The 23,514-nt window shown below is 48.4% G+C and overlaps 1 protein-coding gene across 1 annotated transcript; it reads left to right on the top strand.

Moving 5' to 3' along the window:
• The first annotated feature begins 21,176 nt into the window (after positions 1-21,176).
• On the top strand, positions 21,177-22,966 carry LOC119954756 (SCAN domain-containing protein 3-like). The gene is given in 3 exon segments (XM_038780299.1): positions 21,177-21,198; positions 21,290-21,482; positions 21,484-22,966. Coding segments are annotated over 2 exon segments (1,665 nt in total). The 5' UTR covers positions 21,177-21,198; positions 21,290-21,300.
• Positions 22,967-23,514: the final 548 nt, after the last annotated feature.

The following is a 23,514-nucleotide window of genomic DNA, read 5'->3' on the forward strand; positions in this document are numbered from 1 at the left end:
CTTAATGCAGAAAGCACTTAGAATAAGATGATTTCCGAAGGTCAGCGGGAATGGGTCTTAAAGATCCACCAGTTAGAAAAGGTGGGTCTACAGAAATAAAGTTTGAAAAACATTGGTAAATATTCACCTCCCGATGGAGGATACAGGAGAGTGATATATACTCACCTCCCTGTGCAGTATATAAGAGAGTGGTATATACCCGTCTCACTGTGCAGTATATAAGAGAGTGGTATACACCCGTCTCACTGTGCAGTATATAAGAGAGTGGTATATACCCGTCTCACTGTGCAGGATACAAGAGAGTGGTATATACCCGTCTCACTGTGCAGTATATTAGAGAGTGGTATATACCCGTCTCACTGTGCAGTATATAAGAGAGTGGTACTCAGGGAGTACGCCGCATGGACCTCCCCTTGTGGTATTGTGTGAAGCAAATAATGGAATGATGGGAAAACTAGTCAAGTCTTCTTGGTACAATTGAATTTAAACTGATTTCACATAACTTAAGGCACAGATACAAAATACACAGATACAAACAGCCGAGGTCAACATGACCTGAGAACTGGGTGACTCTGAAATTCTAGATAAGGCTTGTTCGTCATGAAACTAGAAGCAGTCTCAATACATACCAAGCTGAAAAACTGTCTCTTCCTGTACGTAAACAAATTTGCCCATTTCTTAAAACAAAGACAAGATAATGATATGAGACTCCAGTCCCCTAAAGGTCAGCAAGGTGACGCCATTGTAACGATTATTACTTACGTTTTACTTTCGATCAAATTCCTGACCAAGCTGTCTTCATGTTATCTTGATCCTATAATGTATAAAAATCATCTTATTCTTCTGTGAGATTGCAGACTTGGGACGGACTCAGCAGTTTGTACTTGACTGCTTTCCGACTTCAAGTCTCAGCCATTACTGCTAGCAGTTCTAATTCGTAAATAAAGTTCAGTTTTGCTTACCTAATGAATGCTGTTTGAATTTCTCTATCACAGTCCCGAAGCGGGGAAAATATTGACTATGACACCCTGATGCTCCGTTCCCGATGGGGAGTCCCCGACGGCATGGGGCACATGTCCTCACAACTTTCGGGGACCTCGCATGAATGCTGGGGACTGTGTCCAGCACCACCACGATTTGGGAGGGGGGGGTAGCCATTCAGCAGGCAGGGGGCACTTCAGCGAGGGCCGAGGGGACTGGTGGAGGGGTGGTCCAGGGTGGCGAGAGGGGTTGCAGGGGTGCAGTTTTTGGCAGGCTGGGTCCACGCGCGATCGACGCCATGTTGTACGGCGCGACCACTGCAGGTCGCCGGCGTGCACGTGCACGGCCAAGGACCCAGGCACCTGCGGCCGTTTGCGCAGGTTTATGCGGTGGGGCTACTAGCCCCCCATCGGGCGCAGCATTGTTGCGGGGGCGGCGCTGATATTTTGGTTGTGAGACCAGATGGATCCTGCGGACATAGCCGTAGAATCGGAGAATCCAGCCTAAGGTCTCTGCTGTCACTGGAATTAAGTAAATCAGCAGATTATTGTTCAAATTGCACCCAACATAGAATCATAAAGTATTTATAGCACCATTGGCCATTGATGACATCCTGTCTATGCTGGCCCTTGGAAGGGGTAATTCACCTTGGGCCACTCTCCTGCCTTTCCCCCCTTAATGCTGCCATTCTCAATGCCAATGCAATTCCCTTCTGAAAGCCTCAATTGAATTTGTCTCCACCACACTCTCAAGCAGTGCATTCCACTCACTGCATGGAAAGGTTTTCCTCAAATTCCCCTTGTTTCTTTTGGCAATTATTTGAAATCTTTCATTCTCGATCCTTCCATCAGTGGGCCTAGTTCTCCATCTAGTCTGCCCGGATGATTTTGAATACCGCAATCAAATCTCCTCTTAATTTTCTCTTCTCAAAAGGAGAACAGTCCGAACGTACATGTGAATTAGGAACAGGAGTAGGCCAATTGGCCTCCCCGAGTCGTTACATCAGTCTATAAGATCTCGGCCGATCTGATTGCTAGGCCAACCTCACATTCCTGCCTACCCCGATAACCTTCCACCCCCTTGTTAATCAGGAATCTATCTGGCTCTGCCTTAAAAATATTCCAGGACAGTCGCCACTGCCTTTTGAGGAAGAAAGAGTTCCAGAGACTCACAACCCTCCAAGAGAACAAATTCTCCTCACCTCTGGCTTAAATAAGCGACCCCATATTTTTAAACAGTGGCCCCCAGTTCTAGCTTCTCCAGCAAGAGGAAACAGCCGCCCCACATCCACCCTGCCAATACCTCTCAGGATCTTGAAGGTTTCAATTAAGCTGCTTGTTCTTCTAAACTCTAGTGGATACAAACCTAACCTCTCCAAGGCAACCTGTCCATTCCTGATATTACCCTTCTCTGAACTACTTCCAATGTATTTACATCCTTCTCTGCCAATTTGCAGAATCGCGCCAAAAGCCCAGTCATGGACTCCCCTGGCATTCTCTTGGCCATATTAAATCGGTACCTCTGTACGGCTTGCGATCATGGTGGCTTGCCACAACCACCACTAGCTCTTCGAAGTCTTGCAATCTGGAGTCGCGGGGCACGGCGGGCTCTTTATGACACTCAAAGTGGGGGCCCCACAGCTGGTCAGAAGAATTACCGTCTGGCGATATCCCCAACGATAGCGTTCACCTTAAGAAAATAACCGAAATGCTCCGGGTTCCGAATCCAGTCCTCCACCCCCGAATTGAATGCATTGAGTCTGCCAAAGAGCAGCATTTTCAAAATGATGCACACCTTGGGCTGGATTCTTCGGTCACCGACGCCGAAATCTCATTCGACAATCAACCAGAGAATCAGAGTTCCCAACCAAATTGGAGGCGGCGCTGTTTTCGCGATACTCCGCCCCCCCTCCAAAGCAACTCAAGAAAAATAAGACTGACACAACCACAAGCTCCCACATCATTCCGCATAGTCATGTTGCACTATTTAGCTATGGTTCCACAATATGCTGTTCTCTACTCACACAAGTTAGGTCAGCAGTATTATCCAGCCACATCATTTACCTTTGTGTTTCACTGGTAAGATTATCAACAGCAAGGTACACTTTTATAAATGTTCTCTCTCAATTCACAGCAGTCCGAATGGTGGCTTTCCAGAGTTCCTTTTCAACTGACCAACCAATAACACCACACTTTCATGGTTTGGCCACCTCTGGGAAAACACCAAGCTCTTTAATGTCGCGGAGCTTTTCACACAGCTTTCCAGATTGTAGGCATTTATAGCCAGCTCACACAATACTTCCAAGAGCATCTGTGTAAAGAGAAGTGTGTCTTTGATGCGAAAGAGGTGATATATTTAGCTTACTGTGTGATGTACCATCAATTGGACTCAAGTCGTGAAGAAGTTCCATATATCAGGCTTTAATCAACTAGTTGTGTGCCCGGCAGTCGACTTACAGAGAAAGGCCGACTGCCGGGTCCTACAGGTTCTTATACCCCGCCTCGTAGGCAGGACTACTTGCCGCTCGGCCAATCGGTGAGCAGTCACATGACTAGCCTCAACCAATCAGCAGAGAGGCACATGACCGACCTGAGCCAATGGGAAGCGAGTGCTCTGCACCAATGGCAGATAGGTACCGTAAACCTCCTAGTCGTACCACCACACTGGGTGGACCGGGACAACCGACACAGTCGTCCACAAAGTGGAGGCAATAAAATGGCTCCCGCAGCACGTGATGTAACAGAACTTCCCTCCTTCTTGGGCCTGGTAAATTATTATGGCCATTTTGTACCACACTGCCTTGTGTGTCAAGCCCATCAGAGGCTTTTGCCGCAGTGCCTTTGCACCCATGGGAATGGCTGGGACTTCCCTGGGCCCACGTTCATGCAGATTCCGCTGGCTCGTACTTGGGTTCCATGATCATCATTCTGGTGGAAGCACACTCAAAGTGGCTCGAGGTCCACAAAATGAAGTCAATCACCTCCATGCAACCATTGAGTGGCTGTGCAGATCCTTTTCTACCCATGGAGCTTGTTCCGGACAACGGGGTGTCATTTACTAGCGAGAGGTTCACTGCCTTCAAGAAGATGAATGGCATCTGCCACCTTTGAACTGCGCCCTATGGATTGGGGGATCGTGCCTTGCAGACAGCCCACGATCACACCTCTCTGTGTCCTACCTCCTCTCTTTCCATCATCGGCATGATGCCAGTTTCATGATTTTTGAAAGCACAAGTGAACCGCGCCATCGGGAACTCGGTCCATCGGAGAATACCGTGCTGGTCTCACTAATGACACGTAAACAGTGATTACTGTACGTGCATTTCGGATGGCATTGACGCCGCTGTCACGGTGACGGAGAATTTTGGCGTCAAATTGGAGCCTGCCGTCAGAACCTATTCTCCGCCCAATCACGTTTAACGATTTCGGCGTCAGCCAACGGAGAATCCCGCTCTTAGATTTTAAACTGTAACAATGGATAACATTCTTGCTATTGGCTATCATTTTCAAAGTAGGAAAGTGTTACGACCTCCTACAGGGACAGAATTTGCACTGATTTTCCTCCTATACCTCAGAGTGTGAGCTACCCAGGTGACTAGGGTGCGGAGCTTCCTCCCAATTGGAGGAACTCCCGACAGGATATTAACCCCGACCTTGGAGCAGTTCGGGGAAGGTGACCCTGCCGGGAGTGGAGAGGAGTGATTGCTGTATCTAATAAAGAGATTTGCATCCTGTAAGCCTGGCATCTTGTGGAGTCTTTGCCTCCGTCTACAATAAAAACCACCTTGTTGAATCAGATGATACTCAAAACCAATTGATGCTGAAACTCAAAAAAAAACATTTGCATTCCTGGGCACAGACAGCTGCTGTTGGAATGCACTGCCGAAACTGGTTTGGTTTATTTGGAACTATCAATTGGAATGTGTGTGGAATTCCATAGCTTGTTTTTTGCTACAGACCCATTCCTTGAGCTGTTGGAGGGAATTTGCATTTTGAAAGGCAAGGAATAGAGACAGGTCAACTCACATTTCCATCATTGTGGGCAGCACGGTAGCACAAGTGGATAGCACTGTGGCTTCACAGCGCCAGGGTCCCAGGTTTGATTCCCCGCTGGGTCACTGTCTGTGCGGAGTCTACACGTTCTCCCCATGTCTGCGTGGGTTTCCTCCGGGTGCTCCGGTTTCCTCCCACAGTCCAAAGACGTGCAGGTTAGGTGGATTTTCTTAACTAATGCTGGGATATTTTAAAATATTATGTCACTCTAAGTTTGTAAATTTAAAATTGTTCACATGTGACACTTGTTTGTCTCATTGCTCACTGATGGCCTTTAGTAGAGGGTGAGCTTGGGTGGGATGCTGTTTCCAGGGGCTGGTGCAGACTCGATGGGCTGAATGGCCTCCTTCTGCATTGTAAATTCTAGGATTCTATGACTCTATGATAGGTGTAGGGTGCGATTCAACCAAATTGGAACTATGTCCCACAGCGAGTGCGTTTAGCCACGCGTTTCCCAGCAAACGCAGCACCGAGGAACACGTGACTATCTAACATGACTCTGGTTAGATACGGGGCCTAAGCAGGGAATGCAGGGCCAAGGCTGTACTTAGTCCCATTTCCTACACTGAGGAGCTCCACTCGCTGAAACTCTTCAGTGCAGGGAGAGATCGGGAATTTTCAAATTCAGTCCCAATCTCTCAAGCCCCCAACATGACCCCCAAACCCCCAACTCACTGTAAGGCAGTCCCTGCCCACCCCAATAACCCCCAGGTACCACTCTGCCTAAAGGGCATGCACCTGGGCGTTTCATCCCCACAAGGGGTCCATCTGGTCCCCGTTTGTGGAAGCCAGTTTTTTTTTTCCAAAATATATACTTCATTCATAAAATCTCAAATAAACATTACAAAACATTTCAAATTGTCTTGGCTGTACATTTCCATCAAAGTTACACATTCACTTGTCTTTCTTCCATTCAATTGGGATGACATTACACACATATCCTTCTTTATGTTTCAATTATTTCTTAAATATTTACATTGTCATGTTTCTTTTATACATTGGAGTATTGAAGACCCGGACCGAGGGGTTTTACACTGTTACCCACCCCTCGGTGTACATTTGCTGGTGAGACCTTACACAGTGGTCTTTCTCCATTGCGCCTTGGCGGCAGCTGACCCAAGCTTGAATGCGTCCCTCAGCACGTAGTCCTGGACCTTGGAATGTGCCAGTCTGCAACACTCGGTCGAGGACAATTCTTTGCACTGGAGAATCAGCAAGTTTCGGGCAGACCAAAGAGCGTCTTTCACCAAGTTGATGACCTTCCAGCAGCAGTTGATGTTTGTCTCAGTGTGTGTCCCTGGAAACAGTCCGTAGAGCACAGAGTCCTGTGACACAGAGCTGCTCGGGATGAACCTTGACAAATACCACTGCATCTCACTCCAGACCTTCTTTGCAAAGGCACATTCCACAAGGAGGTGGGTGACCGTCTTGTTTCCCCCACAGCCACTCCGAGGGCAGCGTGCAACGGTGCTGAGCCTTCAGGTATACATGAAAACTCTGACGGGGAGGGCCCTTCTCACCACCAGTCAAGCTAGGTCTTGGTGCTTGTTTGTAAGTTCTGGTTAGGGAACCATCCAACGTCCTCCACAGTCTCCTTTTCCCTGAGGGCCTCGAGGACATTACATGCTGACCACTGCTTTGTTGCCTTGTGGTCAAAGGTGTTTTTCTTCAAAACTTTTTCCACGAGTGACATGTGGTGCGGCACGGTCTAACTACTTGGAGCGTTCTGCGGCAATGAGGCCAGGCCCATCCTTTGTAATACCGGGAACAGGTAGAACCTCAGTATGTAGTGACACGGTGTTTGCATACCGGGGGTCCACGCCCAGCTTGATGCAGCTGCACACAAAGGTGGCCATCAGGATAAGGGTGCCGTTGGGCACATTCCTCCTTTCTTTATCCAGAGATTTGTACATGGTGTCCCTTCGGACATGGTCTATCTTGGATCTCCAGATGAATTTGAAGATGGCCCAGGTGACTGCTGCGGCGTAGGGTTGGGTAATGGGCCAGACCTGTGCTACGTGCAATAACACCGAGAGTACCTCACACCTGATGACCAGGGTTTTGCCCACAATGGAGAGGGAGCGTTGTTCCCAGCAGCCCAGTTTCTGTTTTACTTTGGCAATGTGCTCCTCCCAGTTTTTGGTGCACGCCCCAGCCGCTCCGAACCATATCCCCAACATCTTCAGGTAATCTGACCTGACAGTGAAGGGGACAAAAGACCGGTCGGCCCAGTTCCCAAAGAACATGACCTCGCTCTTGTCAGAGTTTGTGGAGGCCAGTACCCAACAATGCTCGCCTGAGGTCTCTAATATGAAGGAGATAGATTCCAACACCTTGGTTACCTGAGGGAACTACATATTAAAGTGAAACTAGCTATCTCACTCTAATATGCAGATTTGCCAAAACGTGATCCTGCTCAGAATGGGCGGGCTTCACATTGTGACATCTCGTGAGATCATCGCGTTAGATCTCACAAGGTGTGGCAAGCAAGGTACATCCTGGGAGCAGAGTCTCCCACCATTTACCAGCCTCATTGTGCCATGGCACACTGATTTTTGGGCGCAGCGTGACGGGAAGATCACCCCCATAAAATTTGTATGACAAAAATAAGTGCACAATATTTGAAGTTCTAAGTGCAATACTACCTGCATAAATGACTGCGAAGACTATTGAACATGCAAACTCTGTTTTTACATTCCTGGTGACCCCACCCTGAGGCAATGTGCACTTGGTATTCAAAGTCTTGCCATCTGATAAAGTCTCTTTGTTGTTTCACAGTGCTCCTCTGTAAGTAAGCACACCTTGTTGAGTTATGCACCGTAAAATATACCAAGATCAGTATCTGCCCTGTGCTAAGTAAACTGATGTGGGAGCCTCTGTACAATGTGTTTCTCAGAGGGAGCCAGACTTACTCAGCTGGATGAAATAACAACAATGACTTATATGGCACCTTTAACATGAAAAAGAGAACAAAATGCTTCAGAGAAGAGAATTGGAGAAGTAAGGAGTTGGCAGAAATATTAGCAGCAAGGTTGAGAAGATGGCTTTAGAGGTGGCTTTGAAAAGGAGAGTTGGAGAGAGTAAGGCTGATGCAGCTAAAAGCTTCTCAACCAATGATAGATCTACTGGAAGGGTTCAAAAGACCAAAGGGTACAGATAGGCAATGGGGACAGGAGAGATCCTAGATAGCCAACGACTTTCTTGCTTTGAATGGCCCAGCTACTGGCTGGATAAACCCATCAAGAGAAATATGTGTCTTCGCCCACTTGAGAAGCCTGAAGGCTGACAAATCTACCTGCAGGAGACACACCTGAGGGAGAAGGACAGACCCCTGATAAGAAAGGGCTGGGTGGGACAGACGTACCATGCATGCTACGGGAAGAGGGCTGGGGCGTAGCCATACTGATCAGCAAGAGGATGAGATTTACTGAGACTAGGGTGGTCACGGACCCAGGGGGATGGTACGTCATGGTCAGTGGTGTCCTAGACAGGTAGTTCTGGTGAATGTGTGCGCTCCCAACTGGCACGACACAGAATTTATAAAAAAGACCATGCTGTGGGGTGGCACAGTGGCTCAGTGTTTAGCACTGCAGACTCATGGTGTCAAGGAGCCGGGTTTGATCCCGGCCCCGGGTTATTGTACGTGTGGAGTTTGCACATTCTCCCCATGTCTGTGTGGGTCTCACCCCCACAACCCGAAAAGATGTGCACGGTAAGTGGATTGGCCATGCTAAGTTGCCCCTTAATTGGAAAAAAAAAGAATCAGGTACTCTAAATTTATTTTTTAAAAAGAAAAAAAAGACCATGGCGGAAATCTCTGACATTGACACAAACCGACTGATAATGGGGGCCGACTTTAACTGCATACAGGATCCGCTGACCGACTGACCGAACCCCCAAATGGGGAAAAAAAGCAGGCATGGCTAAGGAACTGGGAACATTTATGAAACAGATGGGGGAGATGGATCTATGGTGGTTCCTGCACCGGGCGAAAAGGAATTCTCGTTTTTTTCACCAGTACACAAAGTATACACCCATATCAACTTCTTTGCAGTGGGGAAATCAGTGCTTGCAGGAATAGTAGGAGTGGAACACTCCACGATCGTTATCTCCAACTACGCTCCACACTACATGCATGTGAGGTTGGAGACAGGCCTTGCCCAGCGCCCCACATGGAGGCTGGACATGGATCTCCTGGCCGACAAGGCCGTCTGTCAGAAAATATCACAAGCCATAGGCGGCTACGTGAGTAACAACAGGAACAGGGAAGTCTCATCTCCCACATTCTGGGAGACACTAAAGGCTGTGATTAGAGGGGAAATTATAGCCTACAAAGCACGTAGAGACAGGGAAGAGAGGGCGCCAGGCAACAGCTGATGGACTCCATCTTGGAGGTCAACAGAAAGTACTCTGAGGCCCCGATCGTAGAGCTGCTGGCAGAGAGGAAAAAAGCTACAAATGGACATTAACCTGCTATCCACCAGGAAAGCAGTGCATTAAGTCCGCCAGTCACGGGGGACCTTCTATGAACACAGGGAAAAGGCTAGCCGCCTACAGGCTCTCCAGCTGAGAAAGCAGGCAGCCACGAGGGAGGTAAAGAAGGTAAGAATAGCAGAGGCAGGCTGGTAGCAGAACCAAAAGAGGTCATCCGAGCATTTGGGACCTTCTACTGGGGACTGTACACCTCTGAGCCCCCCAACGGGGACGCAGGGATGAAACACTTCCTTGACGGACTCGATATGCTAGATGTGGGAGAGGACAGGCAGGGGGAACTGGAAGCACCAATAGATCTGGGAGAAATCATGGAGAGCATGAGTTCCATGCAGGCGGGAAAGACTTTGATAAAAGATTTGCGTCGACCCTGACACCACAACTAAGGGACATGTTTGCAGACTCGCTAACAATGGGTACCTTGCCTCCTACACTAGCTCAGGCCACAATCTCATTGATACCCAAAAAAGACAAAGAGCATACAGAATGTGGTTCTTATAGACCCATTTCGCTACTAAATATAGACTCGCAAAGGTCCTGGCCAAAAGGCTGGAGGGCTGCGTACTAGAGGTGGGCACAGAGGACCAGATGGGCTTTGTCAAGGGTAGGCAACTCACTGTGAACATCAGGAGGCTGATGAATATAATAATGATCGCACCCGGGGACAGAACACCAGAGGTGATCATCTCCCTGGACACAGAAAAGGCCTTCGACAGAGTCCAATGAAAGTACCTCCTCGAGGTACTGGAACGGTTTGGGCTAGGAGCAGGATTCACCGCCTGGGTGAAAGTCCTGTGCAAAGCCCCCAAGGCGAGCATTTGAACCAATACCACCAGCTCTGCATACTTCCAGCTGCATAGTGGCACAAGGCAAGGTTGCCCACTGCCCCCGCTCCTGTTTACCCTAGCAATCAAAACCCTGGCTATAGTTCTGTGGGACCTGAAAAGCTTGAAGGGCAACCAAAGGGGAGTCAGAGAGCACAGAGTCTCACTCTATGAAGATGACCTGCTCCTAAATGTCTCAAAGCCACAGGAAGGACTGAAGGCAATCAAGAAGATCCTGAAAGAGTTTGGAACCTTCTCGGGTTACAAGCTGAACCTGGGCAAGAGCGAGGCATTCCCGGTGACTACAAAGAACAAGGAACAAAGAAAAGTACAGCACAGGAATAGGCCCTTCAGCCTTCCCAAGCCTGTGCCGACCATGCTGCCCGTCTAAACTAAAATCTTCTAAACTTCCTGGGTCCGTATCGCTCTATTCCCATCCTATTCATGTATTTGTCAAAATGCCCCTTAAACGTCACTATCGTCCCTGGTTCCACGACCTCCTCCAGCAGCGAGTTCCAGACACCCACAAACCTGTGTAAAAAACTTGCCTCGTACATCTCCTCTAAACCTTGCCCCTCGCACTGTAAACCTATGCCCTCTAGAAATTGACCCCTCTACCCTGGGAAAAAGCCTCTGACTATCCACTCTGTCTATGCCCCTCATAAGTTTGTAGTCATTGATCAGGTCGCCCCTCAACCTCCGTTGTTCCAGTGAGAATAAACCGAGTTTATTCAACTTCTCCTCATAGGTAATGCCCTCCATACCAGGCAACATCCTGGTAAATCTCTTCTGCACCTTCTCTAAAGCCTCCACATCCTTCTGGTGGTGTGGCAACCAGAATTGAACACTATACTCCAAGTGTGGCCTAACTAAGGTCCTATACAGCTGAAACATGACTTGCCAAGTCTTATACTTAATGCCACGGCCAATTAAGGCAAGCATGCCGTATGCCTTCTTGACTACCTTCTCCACCTGTGTTGCCCCTTTCAGTGACCTGTGGACCTGTACAACAAAATATCTCTGACTGTCAATACTCTTGAGGGTTCTACCATTCACTGTATATTGCCTACCTGCATTAGACCTTCCAAAATGCATTACCTCACATTTGTCCGGATTAAACTCCATCTGCCATCTCTCCGCCCAAGTCTCCAACGATCTAAGTCCTGCTGTATCCTCTGACAGTCCTTATTGCTATCCACAATTCCACCAACCTTTGTGTCGTCTGCAAACTTACTAATCAGACCAGTTACATTTTCCACCAAATCATTCATATATACCATGAACAGCAAAGGTCCCAGCACTGATCCCTGCGGAACACCACTAGTCACAGCCCTCCAATCAGAAAAGCACCCTTCCATTGCTACTCACTGCCTTCTATCACCGAGCCAGTTCTGTATCCACCTTGCCAGCTCACTCCTGATCCCGTATGACTTCACCTTTTGTACCAGTCTGCCATGAGGGACCTTGTCAAAGGCCTTACTGAAGTCCATATAGACAACATCCACTGCCCTACTGGCGTCAATCATCTTGTGACCTCTTCGAAAAACTCTATCAAGTTAGTGAGACGCGACCTCCCCTTCACAAAACCATGCTGCCTCTCACTAATACGTCCATTTGCTTCCAAATGGGAGTAGATCCTGTCTCAAAGAATTCTCTCCAGTAATTTCCCTACCACTGGTGTAAGGCTCACTGGCCTGTAGTTCCCTGGATTATCCTTGCTACCCTTCTTAAACAAAGGAACAACATTGGCTATTCTCCAGTCCTCCAGGACATCACCTGAAGACAGTGAGGATCCAAAGATTTCTGTCAAGGCCTCAGCAATTTCCTCTCTAGCCTCTGATGTGTTGGGTGCTCTGGATCCATGAAACACATACAGGCCACCAACACTTAAAATAGTACAACACTATTTTATTAAACTATAAACTGTTGAACATACTCTTACAGTTGGTTAACACGATGTTAGATTAAATAAAGACCTGTGCCTGTCCTAACCAGTCTGATCACTCAGCACATGGTGAGGATCTGTGCTGTAAGCTGTAAGCTCTGTACTTCTGAAAGGCTGAAATCCCGAATGAGAGGGAAAACTGATGCCCTCTGTCTTTATAGTGAGTGTGCTCTAACTGGTGATTGGCTGCGGTGTTATGCATGTTGATTGGTCCTATTTTATGTCCATCAGTGTGTGTGTCTGCACCATGATATACTGGTGTATATTATGACATTCCCCCCTTTATTAAAAAAAATTGTATGTATATGTCAATAAATAGTGTGTGTGTGGATAATGTTCCTAACTATGTGTATGGTGCGAAGACGTATTTACAGGACCATGTACAGGACAACTAAGCTATGTACAAGGGAAGGTACCTGTTGCAGCGAACTAGTATGCAACAAAAGGAACGAGAACAATACTATATACAAACCAAGAAAACGATCAAACAAGGCAGGGAAACAACTCAGAGAGCCCATAAATTCGTAAAGTTCAGAAATTCAGTCTCTGAGGTGGGTGACGAATTCTGGTTGACCGCCTCAAGGGTGGGTCGAGAGCCGCCAGTTCAGGAGCGGGCTGGACCGCATCACAGTCAGGGGGAGGCAGAGTGACAGGAAGCTCTGCATAGTCCGTGGCAGGGTCAGCAGGGGAGTGAGGCAACACCGGAGGGTCACGTGGCGATCGTGGTTCGAGGCGAAGGGCACGCCGAATGCGGCGCAGAATGGAGCCATCTGGTAGCTGAACCAGGAACGAACGGGGGGGCCACCTGTCTAAGAACAACAGCAGTTGCAGACCAGCCACCATCCGGGAGATGGACGTGAACATTGTCGTCTGGAGTGAGAGCGGGGAGATCAGCAGCACGGGAATCATGAGTCGCCTTGTGCTGCGCACGAGACATCTGCATTTTGCGAAGAACTGGAACATGGTCGAGATTTGGTACATGGATGGATGGCACCGTCGTTCTCAGGGTGCGATTCATTAATAACTGTACGGGCGACAGACCAGTGGACAGCGGGGCAGAGTGATAGGCCAGCAAGGCAAGATGGAAGTCAGACCCGGCTTCGGCAGCCTTGCATGGGAGTCTCTTGACTATGTGAACTCCCTTCCCTGGCTTTGCCATTGGACTGCGGGTACAGGGGACTGGATGTTACATGGGCAAAATTGTACCGCCGGGCGAAGCTGGCCCATTCCTGGATGGTGAAGCAGGGGCCATTGTCCGACATCACCGTGAGCGGGATGCCGTGCCGAGCAAATGTTTCTTTGCATGCCCAAATGACTGTGGACGAAGTGAGGTCGTGCAATCTTATCACCTCCGGGTAGTTTGAAAAGTAGTCTACAATCAGGATATAGTCCCTACCCAACGCGTGGAACAGGTCGATGCCCACCTTGGTCCAAGGCGACGTGACCAACACATGGGGCTACAGAGTCACTCGTGGTTGGGCCGGCTGAAAGCGCTGGTAGGTGGGGCAGTTGAGTACTGCGTTGGCAATGTCGTCATTGATACCGGGCCCGTACACAGCCTCATGGGCCCGTCGGTGACACTTCTCTACGCGCAGATGGCCCTCGTGTAACTGTTCCAGGACAAGCTGGCGCATGCTATGCGGGATGACAATCCGGTCCAGTTTCAGGAGAACCCCATCAACGACTGCCAGATTGTCTCTTACGTTATAGAACTGAGGGCATTGGCCCTTGAGCCACCCGCCCGTCATGTGGCACATGACACGCTTGAGATACCCTCAATTACGATACAGGAGAGAAGATTGGTAATTCAAAGGCTTTAATTACCAAAGAACTGGACAGCTGCCGAGAGGTGTGGTCACAGCATGCTGCCCAGTGAGCATCACCTTATATACCGTTTCCTGGGGGCGGAGCCAGAGGCGGAGTCCCCCAGGGTTCCAAGCCCGGTCTTAAAGGGCCAATGTATTAAAGGCAAGGTACAGTTACAGCAGTTACCGATACCATTCATCACATTCACCCCCTGTTTAAAAAAAAACACATAGTCCGTCAGGGGTGAAAGTGGAGTTATAAGTTCAGTCTTTTGGGTGGTCAGTCTTTTGGAAGGACAGCCTTCCAAACTGTCGCGTTCTCCCTCTCCACCTGCCCATTTCCCCGCGGGTTATAGCTCGTCGTCCTGCTCGAGGCGATGCCCTTGCTGAGCAGGTACCGACGCAGCTCATCGCTCATGAACGATGTACCCCGGTCGCTGTGGATATAAGCAGGGAAAACAAACAGTGTGAAGATGCTGTGCAGTGCCTTGATCACGGAGGCCGTGGTCATATCGGGGCAGGGGATCGCAAAAGGAAAGCGGGAGTACTCATCGATCATGGTGAGGAAATAGATGTTGCAGTTGGTGGACAGGAGAGGCCCTTTGAAGTCCACACTTAGTCGCTCAAAGGGCCCAGAGGCCTTTATCAGGCGAGCCCTGTCTGGTCGATAGAAGTGCGGTTTGCACTCCGCACAGATCTGGCATGCCTTAGTCATGGTCTTGACCTCCTCTGTGGAGTAAGGTAGGTTGCGGGACTTGATGAAGTGGGCAAGCCGGGTGACCCCCGGGTGGCAGAGGTCATCGTGGATGGCTCTCAGGCAGTCTTTTTGCGCGTTGGCGCACGTGCCGCGGGACAGGGCATCCGGGGGCTCGTTGAGCTTCTCCGGGCGATATTTAATATCGTACGTATAGGTGGAGAGCTCTATTCTCCACCTCAGAATCTTGTCGTTCTTTATTTTGCCCCGTTGTGCGTTATCGAACATAAAGGCGTTGGTCGGTGATGAGGGTGAACCTCCTACCGGCTAGGTAGTGCCTCCAGTGCCGCACGGCCTCCACTATGGCTTGTGCCTCCTTCTCGACTGCAGAGTGTCGAATTTCCGAGGCGGTGAGGGTTCGGGAGAAGAACGCTACTGGTCTGCCCGCCTGGTTGAGGGTAGCAGCCAGGGCGACGTCTGATGCATCGCTTTCTACCTGGAAGGGAATGGCTTCGTCCACCGCGTGCATGGCGGCCTTGATGATGTCGGCCTTGATACGGCTGAAAGCCGACTGGGCCTCAGCCGTCAGGGAAAAACCGTGGTCTTAATGAGCGATCGGGCTTTGTCTGCATATCTGGGGACCCACTGGGCGTAATAGGAGAAAAGCCCCAAGCACCGTTTGAGTGCCTTGAGGCTACGGAGGAGGGGGAGTTCCTTAAGGGGACGCATGCGGTCGGGGTCCGGGCCTAGGACCCCGTTCTCCACGACGTAGCCGAGGATGGCTAGCCAGATTGTGTGGAACACGCATTGCTCTTTGTTATATGTGAGGTAGAGGGCCCGGGCAGTCTGGAGGAACTTCCTCAGGTTTGCGTCGTGGTGCTGCTGGTCATGGCTGCAGATGGTGACGTTGTCCAAGTACGGGAAGGTAGCCCGTAAGCTGTACTGGTCCACCATTTGATCCATTGGCTTCTGGAAAATGGAGACTCCGTTTGTGACACCAAAAGGGACCCTGGGAAAGTGAAACAGCCGACTGGCTGCTTCGAAAGCCGTGTAGGGGCAGTCCTGTGGGCAGATAGGGAGTTGATGATAGGCCGATTTTAGGTCGACCGTGGAGAATACCCGGTACTGGGTGATTTGAGTCACTATTTCCGCTATGCGGGGAAGTGGGTAAGCATTGAGTTGCGTAAAGCTGTTTATGGTCTGGCTATAATCCACTACCATTCGTTGCTTTTCCCCGGAGTGGACTACCAATACTTGAGCCCTCCAAGGGCAGATGCTGGCCTCTATGACCCCCTCTTTTAGTAGCCGCTGAACCTCTGACGTGATAAAAATCATGTCTTGGGCACTGTACCGGCGACTCCTGGTGGCGACAGGCTTACAGTCGGGAGTGAGGTTCGCGAAGGGCGGGGGGGGGGGGTAGCGCAACTTTGAGTGTCGCCAGGCTGCATACCGTGAGTGGGGGCAGGGGTCCGCCGAACTTCAGTGTCAGTGAGGCACCCTCAATTACGACGCGAGAGCGAGGTCGGTAATCAAAAGGCTTTAATCTATAGAGAACTGAACAGCATCCGAGAGAAGTGTGCTCACCACATGGAGCCTTATCCTATATACCGTTTCCTGGGAGCATAGCCAGAGGTGGAGTCCCCCAGAGTTCCAAGCATCTTAAAGGGGCAAGGTATTAAAGGTCAGGTACCGTTTACAGCAGTTATTAATACCGTTCATCACAGTCAGGCTCCGGTGGCTGCACTGAAAGTCGAGGCCGAGCAGCAGGGGGGGGCGCAGAGGTGAGGGAAGATCTAGGGCGCGATTCTCCGCCCCCCACGACGGGTCGGAGAATAGCGGGAGGGCCTTCCCGACATTTTTCCCCGCCCTCCCGCTATTCTCCCCCCCCCCCGCCCAACTCCCGACACGAATCGCTGCCGCCGTTTTTTTACGGCCGGCAGCGATTCACAGCTGATAGATGGGCCGAAGTCCCAGCCCTTTACGCTGTTTTAACGAACGGCAAACACACCTGGTCTGGCCGTTCGTAAAAACGGCGGGAACAACTCGCTTTTTATAACCATGGTACCGATTGGCACGGCAGTACCACGGCCGTGCCAAGGGTGCCATGGGCCCGCGATCGGTGGGCACCGATCGCGGGCAGCGGGCCCGATGCCCGCGCACTATTTCTCCTTCCGCCGCCCCGCAGTATCCATTCGCGGGGCGGCTGAGGGGCATCCCGGCCCGCGCATGCGCAGGTTTCGCGCAAATACGCGATGACGTCATCCGCGCATGCGCGGGTTGGAGTCTTCCAATCCGCACATGCGCGGCTGACGTCATATGACGCGTCAGCCGGCGCTAACTCTGGCAAGCGGGCTTAACGAAATTCATTAAGCCCGTGATGCCGGAGCTTACGGCGTCGGGCTGCTAGCCCCGACCGGGGACCAGAATCGGTTCCCGGTCGGGAAGGGGCGCGCTGGCGTCAAACCCGCCCGGGTTTGACGCCAGCCTTACGATTTCTCCCGTTTTGGGAGAATCGCGCCCATAGAGTTTAAAACAGGTGTATTCAGCGCCTTGAATCGCGAGGTCCGCAACACAATACCCCATTTGTACCGAATGGGACCCTGATGCAAGGGCGATAGTTTGAGAGGCGGGGTGGGTGCGCAGGGAGCAGCACCTTACCATGTCTGGATGAATAAAGCTTTCCGTGCTCCTGGAGTCGAATAGGCAGGGAGTGTCGTGGCCATTGATTTGTACCCACATCATTGAGTTCCGCAGGTGCTTTGGCCGTGATTGATCGAGCGTGATCGCTCCTAGTTGAGGGTAGTCAGAGTCCTCGGTTAAGTCAGACTCACAAAATGGCCGCCTGGAGTCACAAAATGGCCACCACCAACGGTCGCACGTGTCGGGATTCAAAGAAGGCCGCCGCCAAGATGGCTGCTCCCATGACTCGCACGAGGTCGATGACGCGTCGGAAGTAGGCGTGACCGGCCGCGCGCATGGGTGCTGGCCTTGCCCACAGAAACAGCATGGGGAACCCACGGAGTGAGCGGATCGCCGCGCGGCGCAGGCCTGTAGTGTGGCCGAGTCTGGAGGGGATCGAGAGGGGTTCGCAAGGTCCGCGGAGTATGTACGGAGCTAACGGTGGGCCATTCCTAGAGAAGAGGCGAGCGTTACCGTGGCTTGGAGATCCTTTGCCCCATCTTCTAGGAACCGCTGCTGGATGTACGAGGACCTGATACCGGACACGAAGGCATCACGAATATGTAAGTTCATGTGGACTTCTGCCGTCACTTCTCTATGATTGAAGTTCCTTGCGAGCGCAGTGAGTCTCTCCACGTATTCGTCTAGAGTTTCCCCGGAGCGCTGTCTGCAGGTCGAGAGCACATGTCTGGCGTGTACCTCGTTAATCGGCTTTACGAAGCGTTTCTTTAGTATATTGACCGCAGTTTTGTATGTCGTAGCGTTCTCGATCACTGAGGAGAGTCGGTGGCCCACCCGGGCATGTAGTACGCTCAGCTTGCGAGCGCCGTCGACGTCAGTCTCTGAGGAGTTTAGATAGGCCTCAGAACACCGGAGCCAATATTTTAAAATTTCTGGGGCCTCCGGCGACCGAGCGTCTAGGTTGAGTTTCTCCGGCTTTAGAGCGCTGTCCATCTTGATGCGTCTGGTAATTAAATTGAGACCCTCAATTACGACACAGGAGAGAAGATTGGTAATTCAAAAGCTTTAATTACCAGAGAACAGGACAGATGCCGAGAAGTGTGGTCACAGCATTCTGCCCAGTGAGCATCACCTTATATACCGTTTCCTGGGGGCGGAGCCAGAGGCGGAGTCCCCCAGGGCCAATGTATTAAAGGCAAGGTACAGTTACAGCAGTTACCGATACCATTCATCACAACGTTGTGGCAGGGGGTCAGCCGCCGCTTTGCGGCAAATCTGGACCAGGCGTTCATCTGATGCAGGTAGATGGGAGGCTGCAAACTCTACCTGGGCGTCGACCTGGCAGACGAACCCCTCTGGGTCATACAGAGTGTTGACTGACCTGGAGAGGGCATCCGCAACGATGAGGTCCTTGCCTGGGGTGTACACCAGCTGGAAATCATATCGCCGGAACTTCAGCAGAATGTGCTGGAGGCGAGGCGTCATGTCGTTCAAGTCTTTCTGTATTATATTGACGAGCGGGCGATGGTCGGTCTCGACAGTGTATTGGGGAAGCCCATAGACATAGTCGTGAAACTTCACAACACCTGTCAGAAGGCCCAGGCACTCCTTTTCTATCTGCGCGTAGCGCTGCTCCGTGGGGGTCATTGCCCGTGACGCATACGCAACGGGGGCCCATGATGAGGCCTCATCACGCTGCAGAAGCACGGCTCCAATGCCGGACTGACTGGCATCCGTAGAAATTTTTGTCTCCTTTGCCGGATCAAAGAAGGCCAGAACTGGGTCGTGGTTAGTTTAGCTTTGAGTTCCCTCTATTCTCGCTCATGGGCAGGGAGCCACTGGAAGTCTGTCGTCTTCCTGACCAGGTTCCTGAGAGCCGTGGTATGAGAGGCGAGGTTAGGGATAAACTTCCATAAAAAATGTATCATCCCCAAGAACCGGAGGACCGCTTTCTTGTCTTCTGGTGTTCTCATATCTGTGATGGCAGCTACCTTGTCCGCATCCGGCCGCACACCCAAATGGGAGATGTGGTCCCCTAGAAATTTGATATCTGTCTGACCGAAAGAGCATTTGGCTCTGTTGAGGCGGAGGCCATGTTCGTGTATGCGTTTGAAAACGCGCTGGAGGCGATTAATGTGCTCCTGCGCAGTGGTGGACCAGATGATTATGTCATCGACATAGACGCGAAAACCTTCCATCATTTGTTCCACGATCCATGAAACACCTCGGACGCCGAAATGATCCCAAACAGCATTCTGTTGTAGCAATATCTTCCAAAGGGGGTATTGAACGTGCATAGCTTTCTGCTAGATTCATCTAGCTCAGTGGTTCCCAACGTGGGGCAATTTGATTTTTAAGGGGGGCAATGGAGGTCTGGGTCCAAATTTTCGATTTTTATTTTTTTAGATTTTCCATCAGGTAAACATATGTAGTTTATGTTTCAGATGTTATTTTGAGTAAATAATTTTTTTTGGGTAAAAAAGGTCTTTATTGTGTAGTTATTACATAATCACCGCGCCATCGCTCTTCATGCACGTCGCACGAAGCGCGCGAGGTCATGGGAGAACCTTATTTATTGAATTGGATTTAGAAATGCGATTCAAAGAGCTTTTGCTAAGTTACCCTTATAATATCTATTTCCTCCGTTTTCTCTCAAGGGAAAGCAATCCATTTTCTGAGAATTCACAGTCCAAACAATCGTGTCATTTGAAACATGGAAGTCTGGCAATATCTGGTCTGAGAGGATACAGGGAAAGATCCCACAAAAGGTTAATAGCAGCTGCAAAGAGCAGGATTGTAAAATGCAGATCCTTGCTCACAAGCAGGCTTAGCAAACACACAGGTTTCATGTGGTAAGCTAAAACAATGGCTCACACCTTCATGGAATGCAACTATCTCAGGAAGCATCTGGAAAAGCATGGATGAGAGTTTCAATTGCATTAAGTGACGAATGTTTAAAACAGGCAGGTCTTTCAAGTCATAACCAAGTTAAATTTTAGCATACAGCTAAAAGCAAAGTTTCACACCTTAATTGAAATAAACTCTCTTAGTAAACAGCTGGAAAGGATCGATGATGCTCAGTCGAATTTGGTGTCAATTCTAAAGTGTAAAATTCTATGAACATCAAGTCAATTAAAGAAAATTGGAGACGACCTGTCTACGAGAAACATAATTTAAGTCAAAATCAAAGGCAAAGTTATGAGCTGGGGACAATTGGAAAATTAAACGATTCAAAATCACAGAAATAAAAGTTAACTATTGAGACCAAAACATTTTTTAATCAGATCTGAGAGGAGACGTTATGCCCAAAATGAATAATTAGTGGTATTAAAATGTTTACATCAAAGATACTTTTTAACTATCAAAGTGAAACAAGCTTATTTACAATAAAGTAGTTAAAACTTAACAACTCTTCGAAAGAGAATATAAACCCGAAGAAAGGGGACAGCCAGCAGAGCCAGAGCCAGCTCTCACAGCTCGGTACATGGGAAGAATAGAACACAGCAACCGAGTTCACCAGCGAATACATCTCAAGAAGACCAAACTTTAAAGAAGATTGATTGTCAAGGTGGGCCTGAAGGTCCCTTCAACCAACAAGAAGGATCCCGAAGCAAGATCTTTTTTCCTTTCTGTAAAGAAAGTGTTTGCAGCTTTTAAAAGAAAAAATATAATAATAAAATAACTTAACTTAACTTAACCTGAAAAAGTGGTTACTAGCCTACTTTACTTACTTAACAACGCAGGACCCAGGACATCGATGCTACTGGTAAGTATTATTTCATTTATGTGTTAACTTAAACGTCTTAAATTCTGAAAGTGCATTTCACTTCATAAGATTTCTCATTTATTTATTTCAGTCACAAACCCTATGCATAAAATGAGTAGTGCAAGCAAGAAGAAAGTTCGTCAGTATTCAGAGGAATATTTAAAACTTGGTTTCATACCCGCTGTCCATGATGAACGGTCACCTTTCTGCCTCTTATGCCAACAATGCTTGACCAACGAATCAATGAAACAAGGTCGTCTTGAGGTGCAATTGAAGGCGAAACATAAATTCAGATTTTAATTACTTCAAAACTTTAAAGGATAAGTTTGAAAAAAGATCAACAATAAAGTCTCTGTTCACTGCACAAACTGATACTGTCAGTCGTACTCTTGAGGCTAGTTATGAAATTTCTTTACTCATTGCTAAATCTGGAAAAAATCATATTATAGGGGAGGATTTAATTAAACCATCAATATCAGCATTTCTTAAAACTGTTCTGGAAAAAGATGACAAAGATGTTAAAGCCATGCCACTCAGTAACAACACTGTTAGGAGAAGAATAGATGAAATGAGTGAAGATATTGAAACACAACTTGTTGAAAAGCTGAAATCAAGAAAATTCTCAGTACAAATGGATGAATCAACTGTGAGAGACAGTGAGGCCTTATTGCTAACCTATGTAAGATATATTGATAAAGGTGAATTTGCTGAAGAAATGTTATTCTGCAAATCGTTAGAGACCACCACTACCGCCATTGATATATATAATAAACTAAAACACTACTTAGATGTCAATAATATACCAATGGAAAACATAACATCTTGTGCAGCTGATGGTGCTCCTGTTATGATGGGCAAGAAAAATGGCTGCTTAAAATTGATGAAAGATGAGAATCCAGAAATGCTTCTTGTGCACTGTGTTATTCATAGAGAGAACTTAGTGTCGAAAAATATTTCTCCTGTACTTAATGAGGTACTGAAATCAGTTATAAAATCTATCAATGCTATCAAAGCTAATGCCAAATGTGAGCGTCTTTTCAAGCAATTTTGTGAAGATAACAATGCAGACCATGTGAGACTTTTACTTCACACTGAGGTACGGTGGCTTTCGAAGGGGAATTGTTTGAAAAGATTCATGGAACTATTTGATGAGCTTAGTGACTTTTTAAGTGATAAGCCTGAAATGAAGCACCTGCTAACCGTTGATGGAAAAGCGTTTGTGAGTTATTTAGCAGATATTTTTGAAAAACTGAATGTGTTGAATAAACAACTTCAAGGAACAAATAAAACTCTTGTTGATGCAAAGGCGAAGATATTTGGCTTTATTTCAATTATCGAGTTATGCCAAAAACATATTTCTGACAAAAGTTTTGACCAGTTTCATTGGCTAAAGAAATGTGAGCCGACTGATGCTGCTGTACTTGTCATTGTGGATCATCTGAAAATATTGGCCTCTGATTTGAAAGAAAGATTTTCTGATTTAAAACAGATTGATTTTCCAACATGGGTGATGCAGCCAGTGCTAGTGGATCTATCTGATGTTTCAATGCAGTACCAAGAAGAACTCTCGGAAATACAAAATGATGAGTCAGTTAAAACTTTATTCAACATAAAAGGAGCGATGGCATGGCTTTGTGATGAGACAGAAACTAAATACCCAAATTTAACCAGGTTTGCAAGAAAACTGTTGTTACCGTTCCCATCTTCATATTTAGCTGAATGTGGTTTTAGTGCTGTAAATGATTTGCTACTGAAGAAAAGAAATTGACTGGATATCACTAAACGAGGAGATTTGAGACTGAAGCTGACTAAATTAGAGCCTAATGTTGCACGTTTTACTATGGGCGTAAAACGCGTTTATTGGGGTGTATTAACTTCCAAGTGCTTAACACCACTAGGCTCTGTTGTATGTATTTATTCAGCTTTAGGAGTCGCCAGTTGCCGTATAGACAACATCGCTAGTATTCCAAGGTCAAATTCAAAGTAATAAAGACGATACACCAATTAGTAAGGTCCAAACGATAATATTTATTATACAGTAATAATAAATATTCATGCACACACTAAGAGACTAAGCTATGACTAAACTAAAGTAATCAGAATACTTATCTAACAGGAACAGGCAAGGTCAGGGAGCGAGGCCTTCGTCCTGGTCTTGGGCTGCAACCTTCAGCAAGCGTTCTGGTCACTGGGGGTTCTAGCGGGCTTAGTTCGCGTAGCGAGCGTCGTACTGGCACTTACGGTTCGGCGGCTGGTGCTCAACGGCTGGAGTCAGAGTGGATCTTCTAAGTCGTGGTCAGAGCCGGAGCACGGAAA

This window comes from Scyliorhinus canicula, chromosome 20, assembly GCF_902713615.1.
Source record: "Scyliorhinus canicula chromosome 20, sScyCan1.1, whole genome shotgun sequence".
Taxonomy (NCBI): domain Eukaryota; kingdom Metazoa; phylum Chordata; class Chondrichthyes; order Carcharhiniformes; family Scyliorhinidae; genus Scyliorhinus; species Scyliorhinus canicula.